This window comes from Mirounga leonina, unplaced genomic scaffold (assembly GCF_011800145.1).
Source record: "Mirounga leonina isolate KUSES-001 unplaced genomic scaffold, KU_Mleo_1.0 Mir_178, whole genome shotgun sequence".
Classification (NCBI taxonomy): Eukaryota; Metazoa; Chordata; class Mammalia; order Carnivora; family Phocidae; genus Mirounga; species Mirounga leonina.
The window spans coordinates 27,250,448-27,275,809 of NW_023270464.1; the positions used below are offsets into that span (position 1 = coordinate 27,250,448).

Consider the following 25,362-nt stretch of genomic DNA (forward strand, 5'->3'; position numbering starts at 1 on the left):
CGTGTCTGATCGCCTCCCCTGCTCTCTCCCCGTGTCCGAGCCTCTCCCCTGACCTCTCCCCGTGTCCGAACCTTTCCCCTGCCCTTTCCCGGTGTCCCTGCGTCTCTCCGGCCTCAGCTGCACCGTGACCTCCTCTGGGCCGGGACCCCGTCTCCTCCCCTCTGTGAGCCCGGGCCTATACCTGCAGGCTTCCCGTCCACAAAGGCCCGCCTTCAGGGTGAGGCGGGGGGACCTCTCCCCCACGGGCTGAGGAAGCCAAGGCAGAGACTGCAGGGGGCGAGGGCTCCCCTGGGAGCCAGTGGCTTCCAGCTTCCGGTGGTTTCTGAGTTGGGTGCCTGGCAGGCTGGAAAGCAAGAGGCCGGGGGCCCGTCCCTCGGGAAACAGGGCAGCACGCGGCTGAGCGCCCACTCGGGGACAATAAAACAGAGAGAGTTTAAGGCCAAACAGGAGAACCTGCTAGGAGTGAACGGGAGCTTCGCCGCATCCATGGGGAATGGCCGGTGAGAGGTCAGGAAGTGCTGTGTCCCCAGGCTGGGGGGGGCGGGGGGAGGCTGTGGGCAGTAGCATCCGTCCTGCAGAGAGACGCCCCATGAGCCACACGAGGGGGTCCCGCTCTGAGAACATGGGCTCAGGACGCTGGAAGGGCCACGGCCCCTCAGCAACCCCTCCTTCTGGGAGGGGGAGCCCCGGCCCATTAAATCCACACAGAAGGAGCCAGCAAAGGCCCCTGGGACGGGCACCAGAAGGGGTGGCCACTTAACCCTTTATGGCCTGAGGTTTTGTTAACAAAGCTGGGACAGGTGCTCTGACACGGGATGGGGTCCCTCCTGGAATATTAGGAAGAAAGAACTTGACAGTGTCTCCTATTTACATGATGTATTTCTCTAATTGGCCACCCGGTCGTTTGAAGCAAGATTATAGCGTTTCGGACGTGGGGCAGCTGAACGTCCTTGCCAAGGGCCATAAAGGGTTAAAACTGCATTCCGAGGAACATCATCTAGGGCCTTGAAAATGACACGTCACCCCACAAAGCCGAGACGCGCGCAGCCAGCTCTGAGCAACACCACCAGCTCTCAGCCCTGGAGGCACTGGGAAACCTCTAGGCTTTCTCCCAGGGTTCTGGGAGCTCGGGGCTCAGGCCCTCCAACTCAGGATGCTCAGGAAGCGTTTCTGCTGGCTTCCTGGGCATTCTTTCCCTCGGTCCCCACCTACCGAACCCTGGAGTCCTGTTGGCGAGACTGGAGTAGGCATTCCCGCTGGGCGACGAGGTAGCTGGGCTGGAGAGGGGGCTGTAGGAAGAGGGGTCTGCTGGGTAGGTGTGGCTCGTTCCAATCCCAAAGGGAGATGACTGAGTCTTGCTGGACTGGGAGGGGATTGGCTACAGTTCGGACACAGTGAAGAGAAGGGAAGCGTCAGCAGCAGGCCCCTGCCCCCGGCCCCCGGCCCCAGTGGCTGATGGCGACTCCCCACGGCCCTCCTGCCCCGCTGGGCGCAAGCCTGGCATCAGGCCAGCACGTGTGGGCCCTGCGTCTCTGGGGCAGGTCTGGGTGATGGTCTGGGTCCTGCGGCTTCTGCTTATGGGGCCCTGGGCACTACAAACACGGAGAAGACCCCTGGGCCACCGGACACCCATGTCACAGTGACTAGCAGGGAGCTGCGCGTGTCCCGGGGCTGGGGGTCCTCACGCACTCCTGGCTGGGGCAGACAGAGGTCCACAGGAATCCTCACGGAGCGTCTGTGGATCTGCCCCTTCCCCCGGCTTCCCAGGCCACCGCTGTGCGGGGCCAGGCTGCTGAAAAGACGGGGCTCCACGGTCTGGGTCCCTCTGGGATGGGGGGGCAGCGTTGGTGCTCAGAGCGCTAACCTGTCTCGGAGCCAGGATCCAAAGAAAGCAGGTCCCGGGTGCTCTGACCCGCTTGGACCCGGGAACAGCTCCCTCACCAGAGCCCATACCTGTCCGGGAAAGGGCGGCCGGCTCCCTGTCCAGGCCACTTGACTCTGGTTCAGCTGCCGGGAGATTTGGGACATGTTCTGGCCTGTTGACGAGGACGACTGGATGTCATTCACGCCGGGCACGTGGACCACTGAAGAGCTAGAAGAGATGAAACCGCATCTGTCCCGAGGAGCCGCCTCGCCCACCACGCCAGCCCCTGGGCCACCTTCCCGTTCGCTCCGGCTGCTACCTCTGTCCGTCCATCTGTCTCTCCAGCACATGCCTGGACAAGAAGGCCCACGCACGGCAAGCCCCCCGGTGTCCCTCCTCTCCCCGGGGCTCCCTCTGTGTCACCTCTGTGGTCTGCCTCGTGGCCCCCCGCACCCCCCAGGGCCCCGCTCTCTCCTCCAGGCCGCCCACACCCCACCGCGTGTCTGGCTCCCAGCAGACGACTCCGAGGGAGAAGCCCCTCAGCATAAAAATCAGCCTCGGCGTGGACCCATTCCTCTGTGCTCTGGTTAATTTGTCCCTGTGGGGTGCCTATAGGGCTTCGGATTCAGGAACCAGGCGCGGGCTGTCAGGTGGTTGGCTTTGGACAGGAGAAAGAGCCTGTCAGGGGACGCCTGCCGGCGCGGGGGGCCTGGTCCAGCCACCCAGAGCACGCTGCGGGCTACCTGCCCCCTGCCCTCCCTGCGTCTTCGATGTCCTCCCTCCGGTCTGTACGGGGCACCTGCGGGGTGTGTCCCAGGCGCCCCAGTGCCGGGCCCCCACGTCTCTGACCGCTGTCTGTGCTCCCAGGCACGGGGCAGACACTGCGGATGACACAGTCCCACCCAACGTGCTCATTAAAGGTGGGAAGGTGGGGAGACTTCTGTTTGGCTTCAGGCCCTTCGTTCTGGGAGCAGCTGAGCGCAGGAGAGCGCTGCGTGCCCAGGAGGGAGCCGGGCGGGGGTCGGGCTGATGGCAGAACATTGGCGCAGGTCTCGAAGAAAGGCGGGTAGAGAAGAGTGGGTGGAGTTTTACTGCTTGTATTACACTATTTTTTCTGTGCCTTCCGGGTCCCCGTAAGATAGAGAGGCTCCAGGAAGGTCAGTACCTTCTTGTGCGAGCCCTTCCAGAAGGGGACAGCATTCCCAGCTCCCTGCACGCAGCGTTCCTTCCCCTTCCTCCCTCCTGATGAACCGATGGCCTCAGAGGCCTTTACTGATCACCGTTCTCTGCGGGGGGGGGCCTCTCCCCACCCCCTCAGCCCTCATGTTGTCCCAGGGCACTGGCGATGAGAGCTGGCCCCTGGGCCCCACTCCCCAGGCCCCCTGGACTAGAGACGCCCGCCTCCGTGCACACAGGCGGGGCAAGACCGCCGGGACCACGGCAGGACTCAGGGTGAGGGCACAGTCAGGGACCTGCAGTAACACCACTCCCCGGCAGCTCAGGGCGACCTCTGACTGACATTCATCCCACACCCTTCCCACTCACACCAGCGCAGGCCCTTTCGATTCACAGGAAACCCGGCTCATTCCACAGGCTCGGGGCCTCCCAGGCCTCCCTCCCTCCTTCCTCCCACAGATGAGCAGTGAGCGAGCGCCTTCCCGATGCAGGCTCTGGCAGGGGCCAGGTCCTCACACAGCCAGCTGGCCGCAAGCCAGTCCCCCCTTCTCCTTAACTGCCCTCTGACTTCGTTTCCACAACAGCCTCACCCCGGCTCAGCGTCTCGAGCTGGACCACGGTCCTATGAACCACCAGCACCCTCCCTTTCCACACTGCCCCCTGAACTTTCTCCCAGACCCCATTTCCACAGGTCCCTCTTCCCCTCCGACCCCCTGGTGTGGTATTCGAGGCCTCTGCAGCCTCCTCCTGTTTTGCCCTGACTCTGAGCCTCTCCCATCTCTCCGGCCTCCCGGGCTTTGTTCAGCACGTTGCGGAGGAGGCCCCATCGCCTCATCAAGTGGCAAACTGACCTTTGCTCTGGGCTCAGCTCAGCAGTTGGCCAGGCCTTTCCAGGCCCTGCTACTGTCCCTACAGTCCCGTCCTCACCTCCGGCCTCCACTCCCTCCCCGCTGCCCTTCGTCCGGGCTGAGGACCTGTGAGCACATGCAGCAGGGCAGGGAGACTGGCAGTGAAGACGGCCCAGCAGCCGCTCCCCGGGGGCCACCACCTCACCCCACTGGCCCCAGACCAGAGGCCCGCGTGCCGGGAGCTGCAGAGCAGGCTGCGTCCAGTGAGACCCAGCTGCACTGGCCAGAGCCCCTCCAAGGTGTCAGTCTGCTAAAGCGACCTGCCGTTTCTCCAGGGGGTCTGTCCGTGGACCGGTGTGAGAGCCAGCGAGGGCAGGGCCCTGGCCGGGCCCGCTCCCTGGGGTGGTCAGTCCCACCTGCCCAGTCCTGGTCCCCATCTGCACCCGGACGCTCCGCTTGGGCTCTGGCCACTGAGCCAGTGGCTGGGCTGTATGAGGAGCCCCGCCCACCTGGGCTTGGGTCTGGGACAGTTCTAGTGAGTCTGGGCGTTTGGTGGGTGCACGGGAGGACCCCATACCCTCCTGAGCGCCGCCAGTCTCCTCCCTGGCCGTTCCTCCCAGTCTCTGCTCCTCCTTCCCCAACGGGCAAGCAACATGTCCAGTAGCAACGCACCGAGGGCTCCGAGGGCAGAACCAGAGCCACCGGCCTCCCAGCCCAGCCCAGAGCCTGCAGGACGGCAGCCACCAGCTGGTGTTGGCACAATTTGCCGCACACGGAGCCGAGCTCTGAGGCCCGGGGCTTCCCAGGTGAGGGGCATCCTCCCGCCCCCTTTGCCCCCTGGCCCCCCGGCCGGCACGTACCTGAAGGCCTTCCCCGAGTGTCCGGGGGGGAACGGGCTTCCCTGGGAGTAGATCTGCTGCGTTCCTGCTGCAGACGCTGAGCTCATCATCTTCTTCTCCGCTAGGAAGAGCACAGCGCGGGTCACATTCAAGGGCATCCCGTCCTCCAGACCGTGGGGCAGGCAGCCCGGGAGCGGCGCTGGGCGACCCACAGCAGGACCACACATCCTGGCCACCTGTCCACGTGCACCTGCCCTGCCCTGGCCTCCGCGCACTCCGTCTCCCGGGGTCTTCTCCGCACCGGAGGGCACCGGGCTGTCCTCCAGCACCGAGGCAGTGGTTGGAGGACCGGCTCTGGTGCTCGGAGACCAGCTCCGCCCTACGGTAGGGGGGGTGGCCTTGGACGTGTTGGTTATAGAGCCCTTCACTTCCCTACAATCTCAAAACTCCTACACCTATTGCTCCCACAACCTGACACCCCACCCACAGCAAGATACCGGAATAAAGGACGTCAAAGTTAGTTACGTGGCAATAATTTTGTGCCTAGACAGACCCCCTCGCCTGTACCCATCTCTGGCTTGTGGGGGGGATCCCCACCGGGTGGACATGAGCAGTGACTGATGGACACTCAGGCTCTGGGGCTCGGGGCCGAGGGGACAGGCTTCAGCGGCCATGAGCCGAATCTCCCACACGTGCAAACCACGTCTATGACGTTTTGATACACTGAAGCCCTGAGCAGTTTCCCTGGTCCATTTCCTTGGCTGCAATGACAGGGCACCCAGTGGAAAATCCTAGAGGATGGAAGGGGCTTGGACCCTTGAGTGTGCATTCCTGACACAGTCCTCAGGCCTGGGTCTTGCAGATAAAGATGCAGCTCAAGGTTTCAGGAGAAAGGCGCCCGAGGGACTTCTCGTGACTATTTGCTTAAGGCAAGCTCTTTTTTTCCCATGTATTTTGGTTTTTTGGTGTTTTGGGTAAATGAGAAGCACATTTTTTTTCCTAACTGCTCCCAGACGTTTGTAGGGCACAAAATTACATACATAAAGATTTTTGATTTTATTATTCAATCTTCTATATCTTTTTTCATTTTATGACTTTGATCTACTTGACTTGTTGGAGATGAAGAAATGCATATTGAGATCTCCCGCGGCAACTTGGCTTTATCAGGATTTTCCTGTATTTCTAACTATTCTTTCCCACGTTCCAGTGCTCATGACACACACACCTTCACGTTAGGCCACACCTCTTATCTGCGTAAAACAGCCCTCTTGGCTCACAGCGCTCGGCGACTGTGTGTCCCTTCCGGGGTCTGCAGGCACCAGGCCACCCACCCCTCCGGGCTCCACGGTTTCACAGCGTGCTGTTGGGGGGACAGCATATTCTGGAAGCATGTGATTCAGGAGCTACCACTCAGGAGCCCTTGAACACCAACTGATTCTACCGCTCATGACATTCATACTTTCTTACTATTTCACTTGTTCTTCTGAGTATTTTGCAATTTGCTAAAAATGTCCTCGTCTTTTCTTGGAAGCGAGACTTCCTTCCTTCTTTTTCTCTTCCCTCCTTTCAAGAGTGGTTATTTTTAAACACACTGGAAACTGTGCTTCTCTAGAAACGTCAGAGGAAAAAAACCATACACGCCGATGAGAAATTTCTGTTTATGACCCCTAACCCAAGATGCATCCGGACCTTTGCCGAACTGATTTGGTTCTGGCTTGTCTGTGTCTTTTGTATCTCCCAGCCGTTCGTACCTCCATTCTCGTGTTCTTCCTTCGCACTCCTGCTTTCTCAACCCGTCCCTTCCACTCCCGTGTTCTGTGTTTTGATGCATCCCCCAAACGAGCCCAGTCCCTGGCAGGCCGCGCTCTCGGGAGGTCTGGGAGCACCCTCCTGCGGCTTCCCGCGTGTGAGCGCAGCCTCGGTGGTGGACAGGGGTGCGCTCTGCCATTTTCCTTGTCTGTCCATTCTCCCCCTATTTGCTCATCTTTACGGGAAGGCGTCTACACCTGTCATGTTACAACATCACGTGGATTTCCTAGAAATGCTGCGGGGTCTGGTCCAACACCTCAGGCTTCTCTGAGGGGAAGAGAAGTCTTTTAGACGTGCTACCGTTTGCTCTCTTCCCTGCCAAGTCCAGGGCCACTGACAAAGGTGTCTGGGGGCCAACAGGTCACCGCGCCACATGGCTCAGCACGCACGGCCTCGTGGGAGACCTCGATGCCACTCTCCTCGCTTCCTTAGCGGCTGGCCTGAGGCCCGGTGGGAATGATGGCCGTGTCTGCACCACCTGGGCAGATGTCAGGAGGGCTGAGATTTGCTCTTCCATCTGCCCCAGCTCCTCAGTCCTGCAGACGAGCGTCTCCACGCTGCCTTTGGGCGGGTCAGCTGCCTTCTCCCCTCAACGGATCCCAACCACACTGCACCTTGCAGACATTCCTCGACCACCAGAAAAGGGAATCCTTCTGCTGAATTTTGGAATGATACAGACCTTTCCAGGTTGTGTATTTTGCTAATCTTAGTGGTAATCTGGCTGGAAAGGGCAGTTGCCCACACGGGCTTCACAGGACAACGTGACCCAGACGCACCATTTTCTCTGGCAACAGCACGAATGTGGGCAGGCCACCCGATGACCGTGACTGAGCGAATTCTGGGCATCCATGCGCCATTCCTTCCCAACCCTTGAATGTAGAAAGCGTGGGGGCCCCAGGGAGCAGGGGAGCGAGAGGCGAGGCTCCACCGGCACTCCTGTACCAGGTGCTCTTGTATGCTGAAAGCCCACCCCGCGGGGGCCTCTCCCTCGGGGGGGAGGGGGGCTGTCCCCCGATGGCCCGGCCACAGCACCCTGCCCCCCACACCCTCAAAGCCACGGCAGCGTCGGGAAACTTACATGCACTGATCCCCGCAAACATCTCGGTGAACCGGGGGTCCCTTTCCTGGGAGAAGATGGTGTCTGCCTTTTCCACGGACTTCCCGGCTTCATGAACGCCGGCCGGCAGGTTGGGGACGGGAACCTGTTTGCACATTAAAACACAACCGCATCCCACGCATGAGACACAGAACACGCGCTTCCGGCCTCGCCTTTGGCCGGCGCCCTCCCTCCCACGCCACTGACGTTTCGGGCTGGAAGGTTTTACAGGTGGGGGGTGGGGGGGAGCTTTTCTGTCGACGGAGGCCAAGGACAGTCGGGGTGGGGCTGTGAGCTGGAGGTCACAGAAAGGACCACGGAGTCACACCGACGACTTCTAGAAAGTTAATGATCAGCGTACTCTGAAAACCAGGAGACGTGAACATACAGTCTAACGTAGGAGACAGACACCTTGCGGTTTCCCTAGACGGCCAGCTCCCAGATGCAGCAAGAGCAGGAAAGGCAGAGGGAGGAGGAGGGGGCTAGGGAGAAGGGGCAAGGGAGGGAGTTAGCGCAGGCAGCGCGGGGACACAGGGCAGGACCGGGGTGGGGGCAGAAAGGGACCGGGCCAAAGGCAGGACAGATGGCTGGGAAGCCGAGGGCTGACAGGGTCCGGAGCTGCCTCCATCGGCTTCCGAGGGTGCAAGGATTAGGGCTCAGAGTCGGGAAGCTACGGTTAGCCCCCCGACACTCTCCGTACTGGCCACAGCCTGCCACCAGGCTTCCCGGGTCCGGCAGCCCTCGCGGCCCAGCTCTGCAAAAGGCTCACAGGGGCCCCAGGGGAGCGAAGTCTCTGCGCTGAGGGGCTGGACAGAGCACTAGGACCTGCTGGGCTGGGCTGGGGGCAGGGGGGTCAAGCTAAGGGTGGACTGCAGTCCCCAGTGCCAACCAGGAAAGACTGTTCCAGAAGCTCACCTGTGATAAGTCGTAGGAGGACAGCCCATCCCGTTGGTGCACTTCCAGCTCGGCCTGCTGCTGCTGGAGCTGCCTGAGGGACAGGAAACCGGCAGAGTCACCCAGAGCCGACGTGGAGCTGCAGGGCTGGACCGGAACCTGCCCCGAGCCGAAAGCGGCAGCGGGCGACCCGACGGACCTCCAAACCGGTCTCGGTGTTTGTTTTATTTTATGATTATTTTTTAACGTCCCAAATCAAGACTCCAAGTTCTGTACTTCAGGCTGCCAACAGTTAGGAAATAAATTGTGGTTTATGATGTCATTTTATGCAGGTAAAAAAAAAAAAAAATGTTAAGGCCAAATTCAGACGGACCCAGAAGGCCTCAGTGAGTGCCGACCAGTAGGCTGGACGGGGCCTGTGGGACCTCATCCAGCCCTCACTCGGGACCCCACAGCGTTACTTTATGCCCCCGTGAACGGTTCAGAGAGGCTGCCCAGGTGCCTGCCCACCAGTGGTCATGACCTCACGGGGCCAGGACCTGACCTGATGCCTCTGACCCCTGCTTGGCGCTCTGCACACTCCCACGCTGCTCCTGGGACAGAAAAAGCCTCCTTACGGGGAATGGCTGCTTTATGTTTTAGAATATGGAAACCGAGTTACTTCCAAGGGACAGCGAACCCTACAGCTCAGAGCCTAAAAATGGGGCGGGATGACAGCATCGCGCTCAACTCTAAATACCAACAAGAATGAGAGGCGAACAACGATCAGCAAATAATTGACCAAATTACACACACCCCATGCCCAGGAGTCAGTGGGGAGGACACGAACAAGCCGCTCAAGCATAAATACACACACATATAACATACAGAATACGGATACTCACGTACCCAGCAAGTAGGCAAACATTTTCACCAAATAGTCAAAGCAAGTGCAAATCAGAACAGACTTGAAGAACAACTCTTCACGACCAAGTCGGTAGAACTACGCTTACAGGGTGGCTTGGTGTGGGCACACAGCCTTCCCGGCGGTCCCCGTTAGGTCCTGTGGACACGTCCACGCCCTCCAGGAGTCACCCGCTGCTGGGCTGTGCAGGGGACTTATCAGCGGCCAGAGACGAGAGTGGGCTATGCAGAGTAGGCGGGAAGAGGGGACGACTGTGTGAACGTGTCCATCGATTCACTGGGTGCACGCTCCCCGCGGTCCCACAGCGGCCACCGCGAGGACCATCTGCAGACACTGAAGGTGTCAGAGCGTGTGGAAAAGTTCAGGACAAAACGCTCTGCGCACCGTGACTATGGCCACGAGCAGTGCATGGCTTTGGGACGCAGAACAACATCTCTTCCGAGTTCGCATTAACCGGCTGGATCTTCCTTATCCGTTGTCGCCGTGTTTCGAAGCCAGGACAATCTCGGTGGGTTCCCTGTGAATATCTCCGAGGTGCAGGTTGTCTCCCCCACGCCTGCCCGTGCTCTGAGCCTGGAGACAGCAGGAGCCCTCGGAGGGGAGGGGGGCCGGAGGCACCAGGGGCGGGAGGGGGGCAGGTGCAGAGAACTAAAGTCTGCTGGGGAGCCCAGCAGTCACTGCGGGTAGGGCAGGTGTGGGGGCAAGCCGGCCCAGTCAGAGAAGCGTCCCCCAGAGGGGCCCCTGTGAGCGCGTCTCCGCCTCTGGATACCTGCAGCCCGGATCAGCAGACCCCGGGGCCGCGGGAGGACCTGGGGGGCACCACGCGGGAGAAGGCCATGTGGTCCGGCCAAGGGGGAGCTGCCGACTGCAGAAGGCCAGCAGGAAGGACGCCTGCACCCCCTGTGTACTAGCCCCCGGCCCCTGCTAGGGGTGTGCATTCACAGCAGCTCTCGCTGGGCTCACAAAACCCTCCAAAGGGGTATTTCTGAACTCCCTTTACAACAGAGCGCACTGAGACCCAGAGATGCCAGGGGCCTGCGGAGAAGTGATGATGCTCTGCAGAGGGTTTGGTGCAGTGGCTATTGCTCACAGCGCGGAGGAAGCCCTGGGCTAGCCACCGTGGGAGCCAGTGACGAGACCCGGTGGGAGGGGCGGCCGGCCAGGAGCCTAGCCTCAGCGGCAGATGCAGCCCCTGCTACCTTGGGGTGGGGGGCCCTCAAACTCTTACCCGCTGCCCCCAGCCAGTCCCTCCACTGGCCAGACAGCTGGAAGCCTGAGAACAAGGGGGCACACGCCGTCCTCTCCACAAAGGTTAACGTTGGCTCTCGGACATCCACACGCCCCCCGGCTGGCGGGGAGTGTAGACAGAGCACCTAGGCCGTCTAGGCCCCGGTGCGGGCTGTCTGGGTAACTGATCACTTCCGCTCCCCAGAGCAGAGCAAGTGTAGGTGATCGGGTCCACAGCCCCCCACCCGAGACCGTGACCGCACGGGCCAGTGGCCCGTCTGCTTCCCTCCTCTGCTGGGGAGCTCGCGGCTTCCCAAGGCAGCCCGCTCCATCAGTAGACAGACGCAATCATGGAAAGTCTGTGGCCAAACAGCCCAAATCCACCTTCCTACCACTCCCGTTTTGAGTTCTGATCCTGCTTCCCCAGAAACACAAAATAAGCTGAATTCTGTCCCTGAACTCCTCCCCCAGCAGCCAGAGAGACGGACAGTCTGGACACCGTTCACCCCCCGCCACGCCCTTCACGTTGGCCCCTGGCGTGCATCCCCCCCAGGGAAGACCTCTTAGAAGAGGACCCCGCTGACCAGTGTGTTTAGGTCTAAGCCTGGACAGTCCGTCTGTCCTGGGAAGTGTACTGAAACGTCTACACCAGGCTCTGTGCTGGACCCCAGGGGAGAGGATGAGGCATCCAGACCCACGCGGTCGGGGCCTCATGGCGCGGACCGTGTCTGGGAGGACAGTAGGCAAGAAGCACGGTGTGATGCATTCAGAGCCAGGCTGCGGGGAGAACACACAGCTTGTCTCCCGATCTGGGTGGGAGAGCCCGGGGGAAAGGTGAGCCAGAAGACCCGGACGGCCCCCCAGGCAGTCAGCACCTGCACCTGCAACACCAGGAAACAGGAGCACTGAAAAGAAATTTTTTAAATTGCAATTTCAAAAAATTTAAAAAGAATATAATGATCTGTAGAAAAATCATAACTTTCCGTATTTCCTATTCTCACTTTACAGTTTTGGTATTTTGTTTACACCCCGAGGGCCCCACCATCGCTTGCTCCCGGGGCCCCTGAAGCCTGAGTGCAGAGCTCGGGGTGGGACCCTGCCTGCACCATCCTACCTCTGCAGCCTTCCCGCTTCATAGACACAGAAAGCGAGGCTCAGAATCCCAAAGACGTGCCCGGGATGGCGCATGCGGGATTCAGACCCTTCTGTGCTACAGACCCTGCACTCGGTCCCACGATGTAACAAGGACCATTGCCCACATCTCCCATTCCAGAGCAGCCGACCCGACCACACAGTGTGGTGGACCACCGGGCGGGACAGCAAACCTGTGCTTTGGGGTTTTTGTGGGATCGGAGCAGTGAATGCCCTTCTCTTCCTTCCAAAACTTTCCCAGAGCCCAAGTTTCAGCCCAGCACTGCTTGTCCAGGGAATACCAGCCGCTCCCGCCTGTGGCCCAGCCTGGGTCTGGGCGGAGCACAGACCGTCAGGGAGGGGGTAAGACCCCCGCGTGGGGCTGTGCGCCGGGCGCCCCAGTGTGGGCCTGCGTTGCAGGGAGGAAGGGCCCACGCTGCTGCTGGGTGTGAGAGGGTCAGTAAGGGCCAAAGGCATCCGGGTGCGAGCGTGCTTCTGTCCCCTTCTAGGCCCGAGGAAGCTCCTTCCAGGGGAATGTAGGAAACAGGGTCTCCGGCGTGGCCGCAGATCCCCCGGGGCCTGACCGCACTCCCTCTGTGGTCCGGACACGGCCACCCCATCCTGCAGACTTTGGTCTCCGCGCCCACAGCTGCGCACCCATGGAAGAAGTGCTGACTCGCAGGCCGCCCGTCCTGGGAAGAGGCCTGAGGAGCTTTCTGGACATTTCACAGCAATGGAATAAAAATAAACCTCGGTGTGCTTGCCAATTCCTGAGGGGGGAAACGTGGCTGCTCCCAACTCTGACCAACAGCCCGTGTGCAGGCCCGGGCCCGGACGCAGCAAAGCGCCGCCTGCCCCCCAGTCCCCTGGGGACGAGCGCGGATGACCCGACACGAGGTGCGTCAGGCCCGGGCTTCCTGTCTGCGCAGCCTCCCTGCACTGGGGACGGCAGGAGGCAGGCGGATGCCGTCAACGCTGCCGGGCGCCCTGCGGACACGGGCCTTACTCAGCCTGAGTGTGTGTGTGACCGGCCACGAGGGGGGCACTTGGAGGCAGCAGAGATCGTGCCTCCGGGAGAACCGGGATCCGGCGACCGGGCACCTGGGGCTCCCCAAGCTCGGCCGACCAGAGTGAAGTTTATAATGCCCCCCCGCTGACCGAGGGCGGTCTGCACGCCCATCGGGAGGACTCCGGATGCCCGTCCGGGGCTCTGCAGTTGACTCCAGGGGGCAGGGGCGGGGTGGCTCCTGGGGCCACGTGGGCAGCTCGGTGGGGCCGGACGGAAGGCGGGGGGCTGGCCGGGAAGAGGATGGAGGATCCCCTGAGATAGGGCGGGGGTCTCAGCAGGGCGCTGGGGAAGACGCAGGGAAGGAGGAGACAGGCGCAGACTCCCAGACAGACGCTGTGGGACCCTGGTCTGCAGCAGGTGCCTGGGACGGCAGGATGCGGGACAAGTCCCAGGCTGGGGCTCCGTGACCGGAGGCATCGCCCACCGCCCCCACCCCGCGCCCCACACCCTAAGCTCTGCAGGGATGAGGAAGGTCACCTGGCCCTCACGGCCCCCTCCCAGGCTCCCGGCCCCTGCAGCCCCTCGGGCTCTCACTGAGCGCGTGGGGACGGACGGCTGGCTCCGAGCCAGGGTGCCGGCAGGGCCGGGCATGGTGGAGGCCTGACGAAGCGCACGCGCTCCACAGCACAAAACAGCCGTGGTCGTGGAGACCTACGGTGGCTTTGGACAGCGCCGTCAGGACACGCCAAGGGACAGCGTCAGATCCCTCCCGGGAGGGGCCGGGACGGGGAGCGCTCAGCCGCTAGCTCACCTGCGCACAGATACGCGGACAGCTCGTGCTCAGAGCGGCCCACGCCGTGTCTCCACAGGACCGAGCCGGCCCCGAGCCCGGACACGGCACAGACAACGGTCGTGCAGCAAGATCCGAGCGTGCTTTCTGCGCTGCCTCCTGCTTCCCCGCGCCGACGTCATGCGAGCAAGCGCACAGTGACGGAGGCCTTCCTCTCCGAAGCTTTGCACACATGCTAACCAACTCACGCTCCGTTTCTCTGGAAATTTCTTTGGACGCTCCTGACTGACGGCAGCTCGGCTCGCCACTCCTGCCCCAGCGCAGAGCACGTAAGGACCTTCCCGAAGCGCGTCTGCCGCACCGCGCCCCTGCAGCGGGCCGGAGGGCTCGCATCCTGGCCGTCACTGCCCTCTGCTGCCCGCAGCCAACATCTCCCGCCCCCTCCACCGGGGGACGTGCCGCCGGCGGGCCTCTGAGGGGCCGTTCTCATCCCCTCTGACCCCACAGAGCTGCCGGGAGCAACCGTCCCGAGACACAAGCGGGGACACGCCCGTTCGCTCGGGGCTGCCCGCCTCAGAGGAAGAAAGCAAAGCCCCTGCGGTGGGCGCCCTTGGGAGGAGGGTCCCGCCTGTCCTTCCGGGCGTCGGACCAGCACTAGCTGCCAGGAGGCTGTCTCGGAGGCCGTGGGCGGACGTGTTCATGCTCTGCCTCCTGCGTCCTCACAGCATGCATCTGTCCGTCCCTCTGCCTCCTTGTGCTCCCCGGGGACACGGCCCCTCCCTGGCGGCGGGCGCCCTGCCTGTCCTGGAACCTGCCACAGGCCCGTGTCCTCCCGCAGCGCTTGGTGGGCACCTGCTGCATTGAGTCTCGACAACAGCACCCAACTCGCTTGAGTGACGCGTGTACTAACACGGGAGTGAGTGAGGAACGGTGGAAAGTAGAACAAAGCCAAAAACCCAGGCAGGGAGCTTCAGCCCGCTCTCTGACCCGAGTCTAGAGGATGCTGCCAGGTGCCCACCAGGAGCGGGTCTGCACCACGCAGGGGTGGCCTGGACGTGCTGCAGAACCGATTGACGGACGGGCCAGCCTCGGGTCTGACAGCAGGTTGCAGGCTGTCCCCACGACACCCCGAGACTCCTCTCATCGCCTGGAGAGGCATTCCTCGGCCCCTGCAAGCCAGGCAGCACGGCCCCGGCCGTGTGCAGGTCAGGTGTGGGAAGGGGGCGCGAGGCAGCAGGGCGGACCGGCCAGGGCAGCTGCATCAAAGACACAACGGCTCTCACTGATCCCAGCCAGTATGTGGGCATCAGAAGGTTCTAGAACAGCGTCCAGGGCCCTGAATGCCTGACAGGCTTGCCCGTCTACAGGACTCCCAGCGATGCCGGCCGGTGTGGCCGCAGGGGGACCAGGACAGGAGGCCCAAGCTGCAGCGTGAGCCGACGCTGAGCAAACCAAGATGGCATGCCGTCCTCCCCCGGGGCTCCCACTGCCCGTCCGGCTGCCCCCCCGGGCCGCGAGCGCATGATCAGCCTCGCAGACCCGGGGTGGGGGAGACGGGCCTGGGACTGCGGTTGCCTCCCCGCTCCCCGAGTGAGGAGCCTCCTCCTGCCCAGGCCGGCGGAAGCCCGGGGAGTAACCGAGTTTACCACGTAGCCGCGAGACCGTCTCAGACACAGGGGAGAATAAAGCCGTGCTCTTTCTGCACGCCTGGGTCTCTGACTCCTATGCGCTCCTGCTCTTCCTACAACCAGGAACGTCATGGCTGGAAGGTGGAACTAGAAGAGCCGGAGTGCTGGGCAAGCCAAGGGAGAAGAAGCAGAGGGAAAGGAGGTGGTCACGCAGTTTGGGGCGATGACCAGTGATGATGGGCTGCTCAGTCCCTACAGCTGCTGGGAAAGCGAGTTAGCAGAGTTGGGGGCCAAGGCCAGGCTGTGAGGGGTGACGAGGAGACGGACGGCGGGCGGGCCCCGACAGAGGGCTGCCAGAGAAAGCTCCGGAGGGCCAGGGAGACCGGGGTCTTCCCCGTTCAGGAAGCCGGTGACTTATGCCAGGGTCTCGGGAGGAGCCCGCGGCAGGGCCTGGACAAGGAGCGTGGCCCTCGGGAAATGGAGGATGTGCTGGGGGGGCCCGGTCAGCCCCGGGGACGCTCAGTCCCACCATCAAGAGGCAGGACGATCCGCCTGGAGCTTGAGGAAGCAAGCGGGGTGGTGCACCTCCGGAGCCCTCAGCAGGTGGCAGGCAGCCTGCAAGGGGCAGACTGGGACACGGTGGCCAGGGGGACGCTGCGCACCCACACGGTCTCTGTCAGCTGCGCAGGCCCCACCCCCAGCGCTGGCTCCGGGCCCGCCGTCCCCCAACACTGCTTCACACGCACCGTTTATGCGCAGAACCTGAGGCACAAGGTTGTTCTCCCCACTTTACCAACGAGGCAACTGAACCCTGGACAACACAGTGACTCGTCCGGTGGGGGCCAGCATCGAAACCCAGGTCAGCCGCCCCGAGCGGCCTCGCGTGAGTGGACCGGACGGTCCAGCTCTGTGCCTTGTGGGCCAGGAGCAGGGCTGAGGCTGAGACACAGGGTGGGACTGCCCAGAAAGGAGGCGACCGCGGGGGGCCCCGGGGGCATGCCCCAATCCGGGGAGCTGGGAGACACGGGGGGCCAGGGCCCCGAGCAAGCCGGCAGGTCACTGCCTGGGGTGCCATGGCCGGGGCAGCTGTCAGACAAGAGGGGAGGCGGCAGGGGTGACACCCACTCAGAGCTGGGCCCGGGAGATGCAGGACGGCGGTACCACCGACCAGCGTGGGTACACAGGGACGGCACGCTTGGGCATCATTTTGCCTGTGTTCCCACTGGTTCTCTGGCCTTGCATTTCCTCGAGCATAAACCCAGGGAGGAGGCGTGACATGCCTGTCGCTGGGAGCCTGAGCCCAATCCCCACAGCACAGGTGTTACCACCCCTTGGCCCAGATGGGGCAGTGAGCGCTGACAAATAACACACAACTCAAGGTCACGGGAAGCGGGGGTCAAGCCCGGAGCCAGGGCCACGTGCTAACACGCGTGGACACAGGGTGAAGCCGTGGTGACTCTGGGACCGCAGGGCCTGCAGCAGGGGAACCGCGTGTCCCCGCAGTGCCACCCCCCGCCCCGGCCCCAGGCCCCGGAGCTGCCGCAGCCCCAGTCTCACTCCCCGGCCCTGCTTCAGAAGGGCCAAGAGATCAGGCCCTAGCAGCCAGCATGCCGGGCAGCCGCAGGGCACCCGGCTCACCCCTGCTGGGCTCTGCGTGCTGGGGGCACAGCGAGGCCCGGGGAGCAGGACACCTGCACGGAGGCAGGGGGTGGGGGCATTCCCTCGGCCTGGGGGTTCTTACAGGAGGGAGGGGGGACGGGAGCAGGGCGGCGGGGCGGGGAAGCAGTGATGCGGCCCACAGACCCCCTCACCCCCTCACCCCTGGGGCCTGCTCCTCCCGCCCCGCCGGGACCGCCAGCCAGAGCCCACGGGGAGAAAGGGCTCCAGCCCAGGACTCAGGAGAGGCACCCAGACCTGGCGGCGGGGGAAGCACGTACTTGACGTTGGTGTTGGTGCAGATGACGTACTCAATCTCGTCCGAGTAGGGGTTCTGGAACGTGAAGCTGCTGGTGCGGATCAGCATCCACTCGCGGTTCTTGGTGCGCAACCGATACATGACGGACAGCACCTGGCCCTTCAGCTTGACCACCTGAGGAGACAGTCGCACAAGGAAGGGGGTCAGCGGGAGGCGGGAGACGCACCGGGCGGCTCAGAGCGGGGCACGCGGCAGAGACGGCGAGGGAGCGCGGCTGGGCTGGGGGGCTTCTCCCTCTTCGGAGCAGGCCCCGCACTCTGTCCACCCTCTAGAACGTTTTATAGCGGGACCCCTCAGCTTTTTCTCTTTTTTTTGTTATTTTTGTTGTTGTTGTTATTTTTTTTTTTATTTATTTATTTGACAGAGACAGAGACAGCGAGAGCAGGAACACAAGCAGGGGGAGTGGGAGAGGGAGAAGCAGGCCTCCCGCCGAGCAGGGAGCCCGATGCGGGGCTCGATCCCAGGACCCCGGGATCATGACCTGAGCCGAAGGCAGTCGCTCAGCCAACTGAGCCCCCCAGGCGCCCCACCCCTCAGCTTTTTCAAATGGGGTCATGTCGCTCTATACGCCCAGTGCTTCCCTGTCCGGCTGGGCTGCTGGGTCCTGGGTGACTAGTTACAGTCCAGCGCTGGATTTGTTCTTTACACCTCACGCTAAAACATCCTTAACCCCCGTTTACCACTGTTAATTGGGTCAAGCACTCTCTGGGAGGAGGTGTAAGGAAAGAGTAAATCCGTATGCGTCATCCCGTGTGCAAGCATCTGCTGTCCCGTTCACGCCAAGCATGGGTTCCGAACGACTTCCCGACGTACATCCTCACGGGGGCTTGGTGAAGGTGGGTTTTACCATTTATACAGGATTAATACCGAGTCTTAGAGAGAAATGAAACAAGCTGCCCAGGATCAGACAGCTCTGCTGGAAAAGCTGAGAAGGAACCAATGTCTTACTTCCGAACCACAAGTGTGTTTTGCCTGCTCTTGTGCTCCCTGTGGACACACACAATCCGTGCACAGGCAGACGTGGAGCACTGGGCGTGCACGCACTGGTGCAGAAGGCCCACTCGGCCAGCAGGTCTCGGGGCTGCAGCGGAGACAGGAGCGGCTAAGAATGGCCGGTGGGTGGGCCTGGGCTTGGGTGAGAATACACCCCCGGGACAAAACAAGACAGATGGGGCTGTCCTCTCCACAGGCCTGTGTACCCCAGATCCTGGGGCTGATCAGGACAGAGAAGGCTCTGGGCCCAGGGCAGCCGGCTGTCTTGACCATGAGCCCAGAGTATGATCAGAGATAAGAACACGGGCCTGGCCCCAGGGTCAGGGAGGGCCCGGTCCCTCCTCCTCAACTCCCTCACTTGTAGTTTATTTCCAGCTGGACGTCTGTGGACAGCCTGGGGACAGGGATGGGGAGGGACCTCTTGGTCACCTGAGTCCTATCTCCCCCCCCGCCCCCCGCCAGCCCCAAGCTTGGCACGGAGCAGGCACCTGGAGCACATTTTCCGAAGTTCCTCGACGGGTCCGTCGTCCCATGAGCTGGGCTGATGCAGCCTGGGCGCCCACCCTCTTTCTGCACCACCCCTGGGGAACCAGACGGAATGAAACCTGAGGCGGTTGGACTCCCTGGTGGGAGAGCCTGAGTGATACAGAAGCCGGACCACGCCCAGGAGGACGTACGCACTGGGTGAGGCAAGGCCAGGAGGCTCGGGCTGTGGCCTGTTGGCAGGCGTGCGGTCCCAGCAAGGAAGCTTGCTCTTTCCCCACAGGGCCAGGGGTCAAGGCGACGTGCCCGAGGTCGGCATTCTGAGGGTCCCGTGGGAGGCTCTGTGGCAGCCCCGCACCCTCCCCAGGGCCCGGGGCCCGGGTAAGTCACCTCGTGTGGGCCTCCCGACAACATTGTGTGCATCTGGAATGTGGGCCCCAAAGGCGTTAAATATGCCACCGAGGCCTCCCGCTAAGCCGTGCCCGAGGCAGGACGGGGTCCTGGATCTCCTGCCCCCACGGCCCACTGTCTCCATGAACTCCTTCGGCCAAGGAGGAAGAGAGAGCAGGCCGAGTCCCCGCCCAGAACCACACAATCAAGAGGCAGGGGGCCACCAGGACGCCATGGGGTCCAGAGAGGGCTCCTGAGGGAGGCGGGGCTAGGAACTCCCTGGAAGGCGGGTAGGTGGGTACATCGTCGGCAAGTGAAGCTCCCTGGCAGGAGGCATGTGCTCTGTGTGTGGGAACCTGGGCCGTGGTGGAGGCCAGAGGCACGGGTGGGGCAGGGCCGCACCAGGGTCCCTCCATCCTGCCCAACTCAGGTGTCAGGAGACCACCCAGGCCGGCCTGCCCCTTGCTTCGTGAACACGGCTCCATGGCGGAAGGCACGCAAGAAGAGAGCAGAGGGGACAGTGGGACCCTGCTCCGGGACTGGGTCTCGCTGGGTCCCACTCTTCCCTGGCTGCCGGGTAAACGGTAAGCCGGCGAGGGTCCAAGAACGGAGCCAAGAGCAGACTCGGGTTTCCTGGCCCCTGCGCGGGCACAGGCCACCCCACCAAACCCAAATTCCTCAGGAACCTGATGGCACTCTAAGGGTCTCATGTCCGGTCCCCTCAGATGCTTTGGTTTAAATCCAGAGAGTTCCAAGGCTGACTCTGAGCTGACACAGCCCCCTCCGCGCTTCTGCAAAAATAAACCACTTCCCTTTATCAACATTCGTCCCCCAGTGGCTGGGGCCCAAAGAACACATGTGAGGGGCCAAGGCCGGCGCTCCAGGATGTCCCCGTGGCCGCATGGCCCTGGCCCGCTGAGTTCTGTGACCGTGGGGCCGCGGGCTCTCAGGAGCAGCTCTGGTTTCATCTCCTGCCTGCCGTGAGGTGGCCGCACCCAGGGCGAGAAGTCCGTGAGCTGGTGCCACTCAGAGTCTGGGCTTACATTCCTCCTGTTTCTGTCCCAAACCACCCAGCTTCCGACGGCGTCAGCAGGGTAAAGCCTCGGCGTGCTGTCCGACGGAGAGGCCTGTGTGAGTGGTGACAGGGGAATGTGCTGGAAGGGGGCACCTCCAGCCCTCACTCTGTTACCGTCCTGCTGGGGAACTCAGGGCAGGCAACCGGAACTCTCTGCGTCCCGGTGTCCACCGTGAAGAGTGGGGCGGACGACGGACGGTGTGGGCTGAGGATTATCTGAGGCCGTGTGGGACCAGGGGTCTGGCTGGTCACTAACCGTGTAGGGAGGCCCACTGCTGCTACAGCTTCATTTCTACAGATCCAGAAAAGGGAAGCTGACCCAGGCCAACATCTAGAATAATCTCCACGTATTTGGCAAAGGTGAGGCATGAAAGATGCACTCTGGCCACACTCAACCATGCTCAGCTCACGTCCTTCCAGAATGGAAGTCACCGTCCATTTAGACCACTTGATTAAGAGCCGCTCACCCATGAGCAAGCTCCTCACTCGGTGGTCGGCATGATGGTGGAAGCACAGACGTGCCACCTGCCCACAGGGAGCTGATGTCTCAGTGGAGGAGGGGGAACTCAGCGGACAAACAAAACAATTACAAATTGCAACAGTCGTTGTGCAGGAAAAACAAGAGGCTGAGAAGGAGGGTGGGGGGCCTTCTTGACTGGCGTGGCTGTGGACAGCATCTCTGAGGTGACAGGAATTAAAACCTAATCAAGAAGATGTCGGTCCTGGGAAGAGTGACGGGACTGCATTCTAGTCCGGAGAGAACATGTGCAAAGGCCCTGAGGTGGGAAACAGCATGATGTGTTCAAGGCACCAGAAGACCCATGAGACCAGGTGCCGTGAACGAGTGCGGCTAAGACACGTGGGGTCATCGTGGGCTTGCAGCCGAGGTACGGAGCTTGGATCGGATTCCAGGGGCTCTGGGAAGCCACTGGCACGTTCAAGCTAAGACGTGGCCAAGCCAAACTCATGTCTCCCGACTGGCGGGGAGTGGGCAAGAGTTAAGCAGGGAGCCTGGCAAGGACCCTGCCACACTGCTGGAAGTGAGAGCAGGTGGCCCGGCCGGGGTCGGCAGAAGGAGCAGAGGGAGAAGGGGCCGGCTGCACACGGCTTCAGGGGGTAGCGGACGTGAGGGCCGCACGTGGGCAGCGAGACCAGAGCAGGAGGGCCGACCGTAGCTCGGCTCCGGGCCTGTGCAAGTGGGGGGCACTGGGGGGCCAGAGACGGTCTATGCTGTGCCCCCCGGGTAAAGTCGCCGAGGGAGACGCTACAGGGAGAACGGGAGAGAAGGCAGGCAAGGACCGAGCCCGAGGGCACAGGGCTTGGAGAGGCGGAGCGGGGGGCTCAGAGAGCCACCCCGACGTGGGGCGGGAACGGAGCAGTGGGCGTCCGGGGAACTGGCCGTCAAGGGGTCATCCAAAACACTGTAAGCTCAAGGTCAAGGGCCTGTTCCGTCAGATGTACGAGAGACTATCATCCCCTCCTAGAACGGACCTCAAAGGCCCTCGTCCTGCAACACTGTCTGGTCCTCTCTTTCCTGGGGCTCCGGCGAGCTCCCGAGGCCTCGGAGGAGGAACCTGCCGTCTGCCAGGAGGGGACAGGCCCTCAGACCCCTGGTTCTCCCCGCACCTGTCGTCTGCCAGGAGGGTCTCAGGCCCTCCCCTCTCTCTCCCGTGACATGATGGTGACGATGCCCCCTGCCCAGGACAAGCGCGCGGTGTGCACGCAGGTGTCCGCAGCCGAGCGGGACACAACGGGTTCTCAGCACCGGGCAGCTCACGGGGGTGACGGGGAGACGCACAGCGATGCAGCGGCGGGCGGCCTCCCTTCCAGGCTTCCCTTTGCTGTCTCCACCCAGAGCGCCACCAGGCCCACACCGGTCCCCCCGGCCGCCCCTCCGCGCCCCACCCCCCGCCCCCTCCCCAGCCACGCTGTGCCCCTTGTTCCAAGGGTTTCCCACACTTGCTCTCCACGTGTCCGCACTACCATAACTTTCAAAAACGCTGCTCTGCTTGCGGTCCTCAGAGGAGCCCTCCCGTAAACGACGCTCCTCCGTGTGGCCTCAGCAGGCTCTACCGTGGGCCCCCTCCTCCCTGCCCGGCGGTAAGTGTCACTCCAGCCCCAGGGGCCACGCGTAACTCCCTAATACACCATGGCATTCTGCATCTCCGGGTGCCGGCCATCAGTCTGGAATGTTCTGTCTTGGGGGCAGGCGCATCCCAGCCCAACGGTCCCCTCCCCTGGGGGACTTCCTGCCTCGTCCCCGCACCATTAACGGCTCCATCGCCTGCCCTTCGTCCAGACACAGGCGCGGCTTCCTGATGGGTCTGCCCTCCCCACGCGACTGGGAGCCCCTCGCCGCGGGGTCCCTGCCTGACGCCTCGGGTGGCCCTGTGCAGCCTGCCTGGCGCACCCTGCCGGCCCGCTGCCCGGGGCCCCGGTTCTACGTCAGCCGTCGGTGGGCACTGGCGGTACCTGCTGAAAGCTCTCGCGCAGGTGGCTCTGATCCTCGGAGTGGCAGAATTCCAAAATGTCCTTTCCCAGAAGATCCTGAAGAAAGAGACAAGCTGTGAGAACCCGCGATGCCGCTTCCCATTACGGATGCATCGCTGTCGGACAGCAGTGGTCCGGTACCCCTTCACCCCGCGTCCCTTAGCTCCCCATCCTCGGGGGCGAGCGGCCGCAGGACGTCCCCTGGGCCGATGACGGAGCCGGCTTCTGGACCCTGCCTGCGTTCCTCCGGGGCGCTCCTACCCATTCTCGTCCCCCGGGGCTCTGGGTCACTTCAGAGCGCAATTCTATTTTGCTTGCCGCTGAGAGGCACACTGCAATGAACGTACTTCAATAAACATAAAAAGAAAGCAAACGATAGCACGAGGACAGACGTGCCTGCCGATGAAAACTGGAATTGCTGAAATGCAGAAATGGAAGCTGTCTGGTGGCTGGATAGACGCTGGGACTGGTCGGTAACCGTACCGACCTTCACCCCTCTATTTCTTACTCAAAACACCTAGCACGAGCCCCGGACAAAAACCAACCAGGATCAGAGACACCGTCGCAAGGAAGAGCCATACGTGTGACAGGAATGGGGTCCCGCTGGATGTGGCTTAGGCAGCAAAGGATCGAATTGAATTCATGGATCGGAACCCAAACCAGCAATGGCCTCCGCAGGAGCTGACGTGGACAGCAGGAGGGCGGTCTCGTCTGTGTGCCAAGAAGCACCTCAATGCTCATGGAAGGTGCGGGTGGGTAAATGGATCTGGAAATACTCTGCCAGCCACGGTTATGGTGACTTTGGAAACTAATTTTCCCCCTCCCTCCTTCCAAGAATCTCAAGTTTGCATGAATCTAGAGATGTAGAATTATACGAATGGTTCCAATATTTCATTTTGGACTGTTTCTAGGTCTTCTTCTTCTTTTAAGTTTATTTATTTAAATAGTCCCTACCCCAACATGGGGCTCGAACTCACCACCCCGAGATCAAGAGCCGTGTGCTCTTCTGAGCCGGCTGGACACCCCTGGACTGTGTCCTAGTTCTAAAATAATACATGTACTTGAAATACCCATATCAACGTATCCCAGATTTTGTTCCTCAGAACAGAGATCTTTTCCTTCCTTCCTTTTTTTAAATGCTTTTTATTTTGGAAGAAATTTGAATCTATGGGAAAGCTGGAAGGATCATGTGATAAACACCTGAATATCCTTTACCTAGACTGTCACGTCTGCATTTTTCCTTCTTTCGTATGTATGTAAATATAAATAAATGAAAACTATGAAAGTATATATAAATGAAATCTCTTCGTATCTACACACACACATTGAAAGAGCTCTTGTTGAATCATCTGGAAGTGGCAGACAGTAGGACACCTGTCTCCGATGTGTGTATCTCAAAAAAATGACATCCTCCAAAACCCAAACATTTCCATATTACACCTAAAAAAACACATTAACATTCCCTCGATTATCCCCCAAATGTCTTTTCTGGCTACCTGTCTTCAGCTCCAGGACCCAACGAAGGCTCTCACACTGCATACTGTGGTTTTTCTCTCTTTTGCTTATTATTATTTCTTTAAAGATTTTATTTATTTGACAGAGAGAGAGAGAGAGAGCACAAGCAGGGGGAGCGGCAGAGGGAGAAGCAGTCCCATGTGGGACTCAATCTCAGGACCCTGGGATCATGACCTGAGCCGAAGGCAGATGCTTAACCAACAGAGCCACCCAGGCGCCCCTCTCTTTGGTTTATTTTAATCTAGATTAATTTCTCCTGCCTTTTAGTGTTTCTTATGATGCTGACTTTTTAAAAAAAGATCTGGAACAAAGACCTGAAAAGATGCCCCTGTAGATGCAGGTTTCAAATACATTTGAGAACAAGGGATTAGGCGAAATTAAGTGAACATCTTTTCTCAAGACGTTTCAGAGTCTATCGCATTAATATTGTTTTTTTAAGTTTGCAAGAAGGAGGCGTCCTGTCTGGTGTTCATCTGAGTTAACTGATGCGAGAGCCCCGTTCTCACAGAGTTTAAGTCTGCCTTGTGTGCAACCAGCAGACAAACAGGAGGGCTAGGGACAAAACTAAGAGTTACTGTTAAGCAGGGCAGCTGAACCCAATGTTTGCTTTGGCAGGACATGACTCTCTCCGGGCAGGAATCTGGATTTTTATGCCATGTCCCCTACACCATCATTCTGCTGGATCTCGAACAATTGAGAGAAGTGCGTTTTAAGGAAAGTTAAATTTCTAGCCAACTGCCATGAGCTCAGAACCACCTACCTGGGGCTGGTAGCCGATCACGCTGATGCATCTCGGGTCTACGAACGTGATGATCCCATCAGAGTTATGCCGGGATAAGAACTCCGTGGGCACCGACATCCCGCTCATGTCCATACACACGGGAGAGCTGGTCACCTGGAAAGGGGACATCCACACTGAGGTGGTTCTGCCTGCAGAGAGTCGCACACCTGGCCTCATGAGCCCCATCTGAACCCACAGAGAGTTGCACCCGGCCTCACGAGCCCTGTCTGAACCCGCAGAGAGTCGCACCCCCAGCCCCACGAGCTCCGTCTGAACCTGCAGAGTTGCACCCGGCCTCACGAGCCCCGTCTGAACCCGAGAGAGGCGCACCCCCGGCCCCACGAGCCCCGTCTGAACCCGCAGAGTTGCACCTGGCCTCACGAGCCCCGTCTGAACCTGCAGAGAGGCGCACCCCCGGCCCCACGAGCCCCGTCTGAACCCGCAG

At 61.2% G+C, this 25,362-nt stretch overlaps 1 protein-coding gene across 1 annotated transcript in view; it reads right to left on the reverse strand.

Annotated features, from left to right (window-relative positions):
• Positions 1 to 25,362, reverse strand: part of ARNT2 (aryl hydrocarbon receptor nuclear translocator 2) — a 122,575-nt gene that overhangs the window by 9,017 nt on the left and 88,196 nt on the right. Inside the window, exons 10-17 of the mRNA XM_035024268.1 lie at positions 24,897 to 25,031; positions 22,604 to 22,678; positions 17,153 to 17,304; positions 8,548 to 8,620; positions 7,615 to 7,738; positions 4,749 to 4,848; positions 1,954 to 2,092; positions 1,213 to 1,378 (exon numbers count right to left, since the gene is read on the reverse strand). Coding sequence (XP_034880159.1) covers positions 1,213 to 1,378; positions 1,954 to 2,092; positions 4,749 to 4,848; positions 7,615 to 7,738; positions 8,548 to 8,620; positions 17,153 to 17,304; positions 22,604 to 22,678; positions 24,897 to 25,031 — 964 coding nt within the window. The remainder of the gene's footprint in view (positions 1 to 1,212; positions 1,379 to 1,953; positions 2,093 to 4,748; positions 4,849 to 7,614; positions 7,739 to 8,547; positions 8,621 to 17,152; positions 17,305 to 22,603; positions 22,679 to 24,896; positions 25,032 to 25,362) is intronic.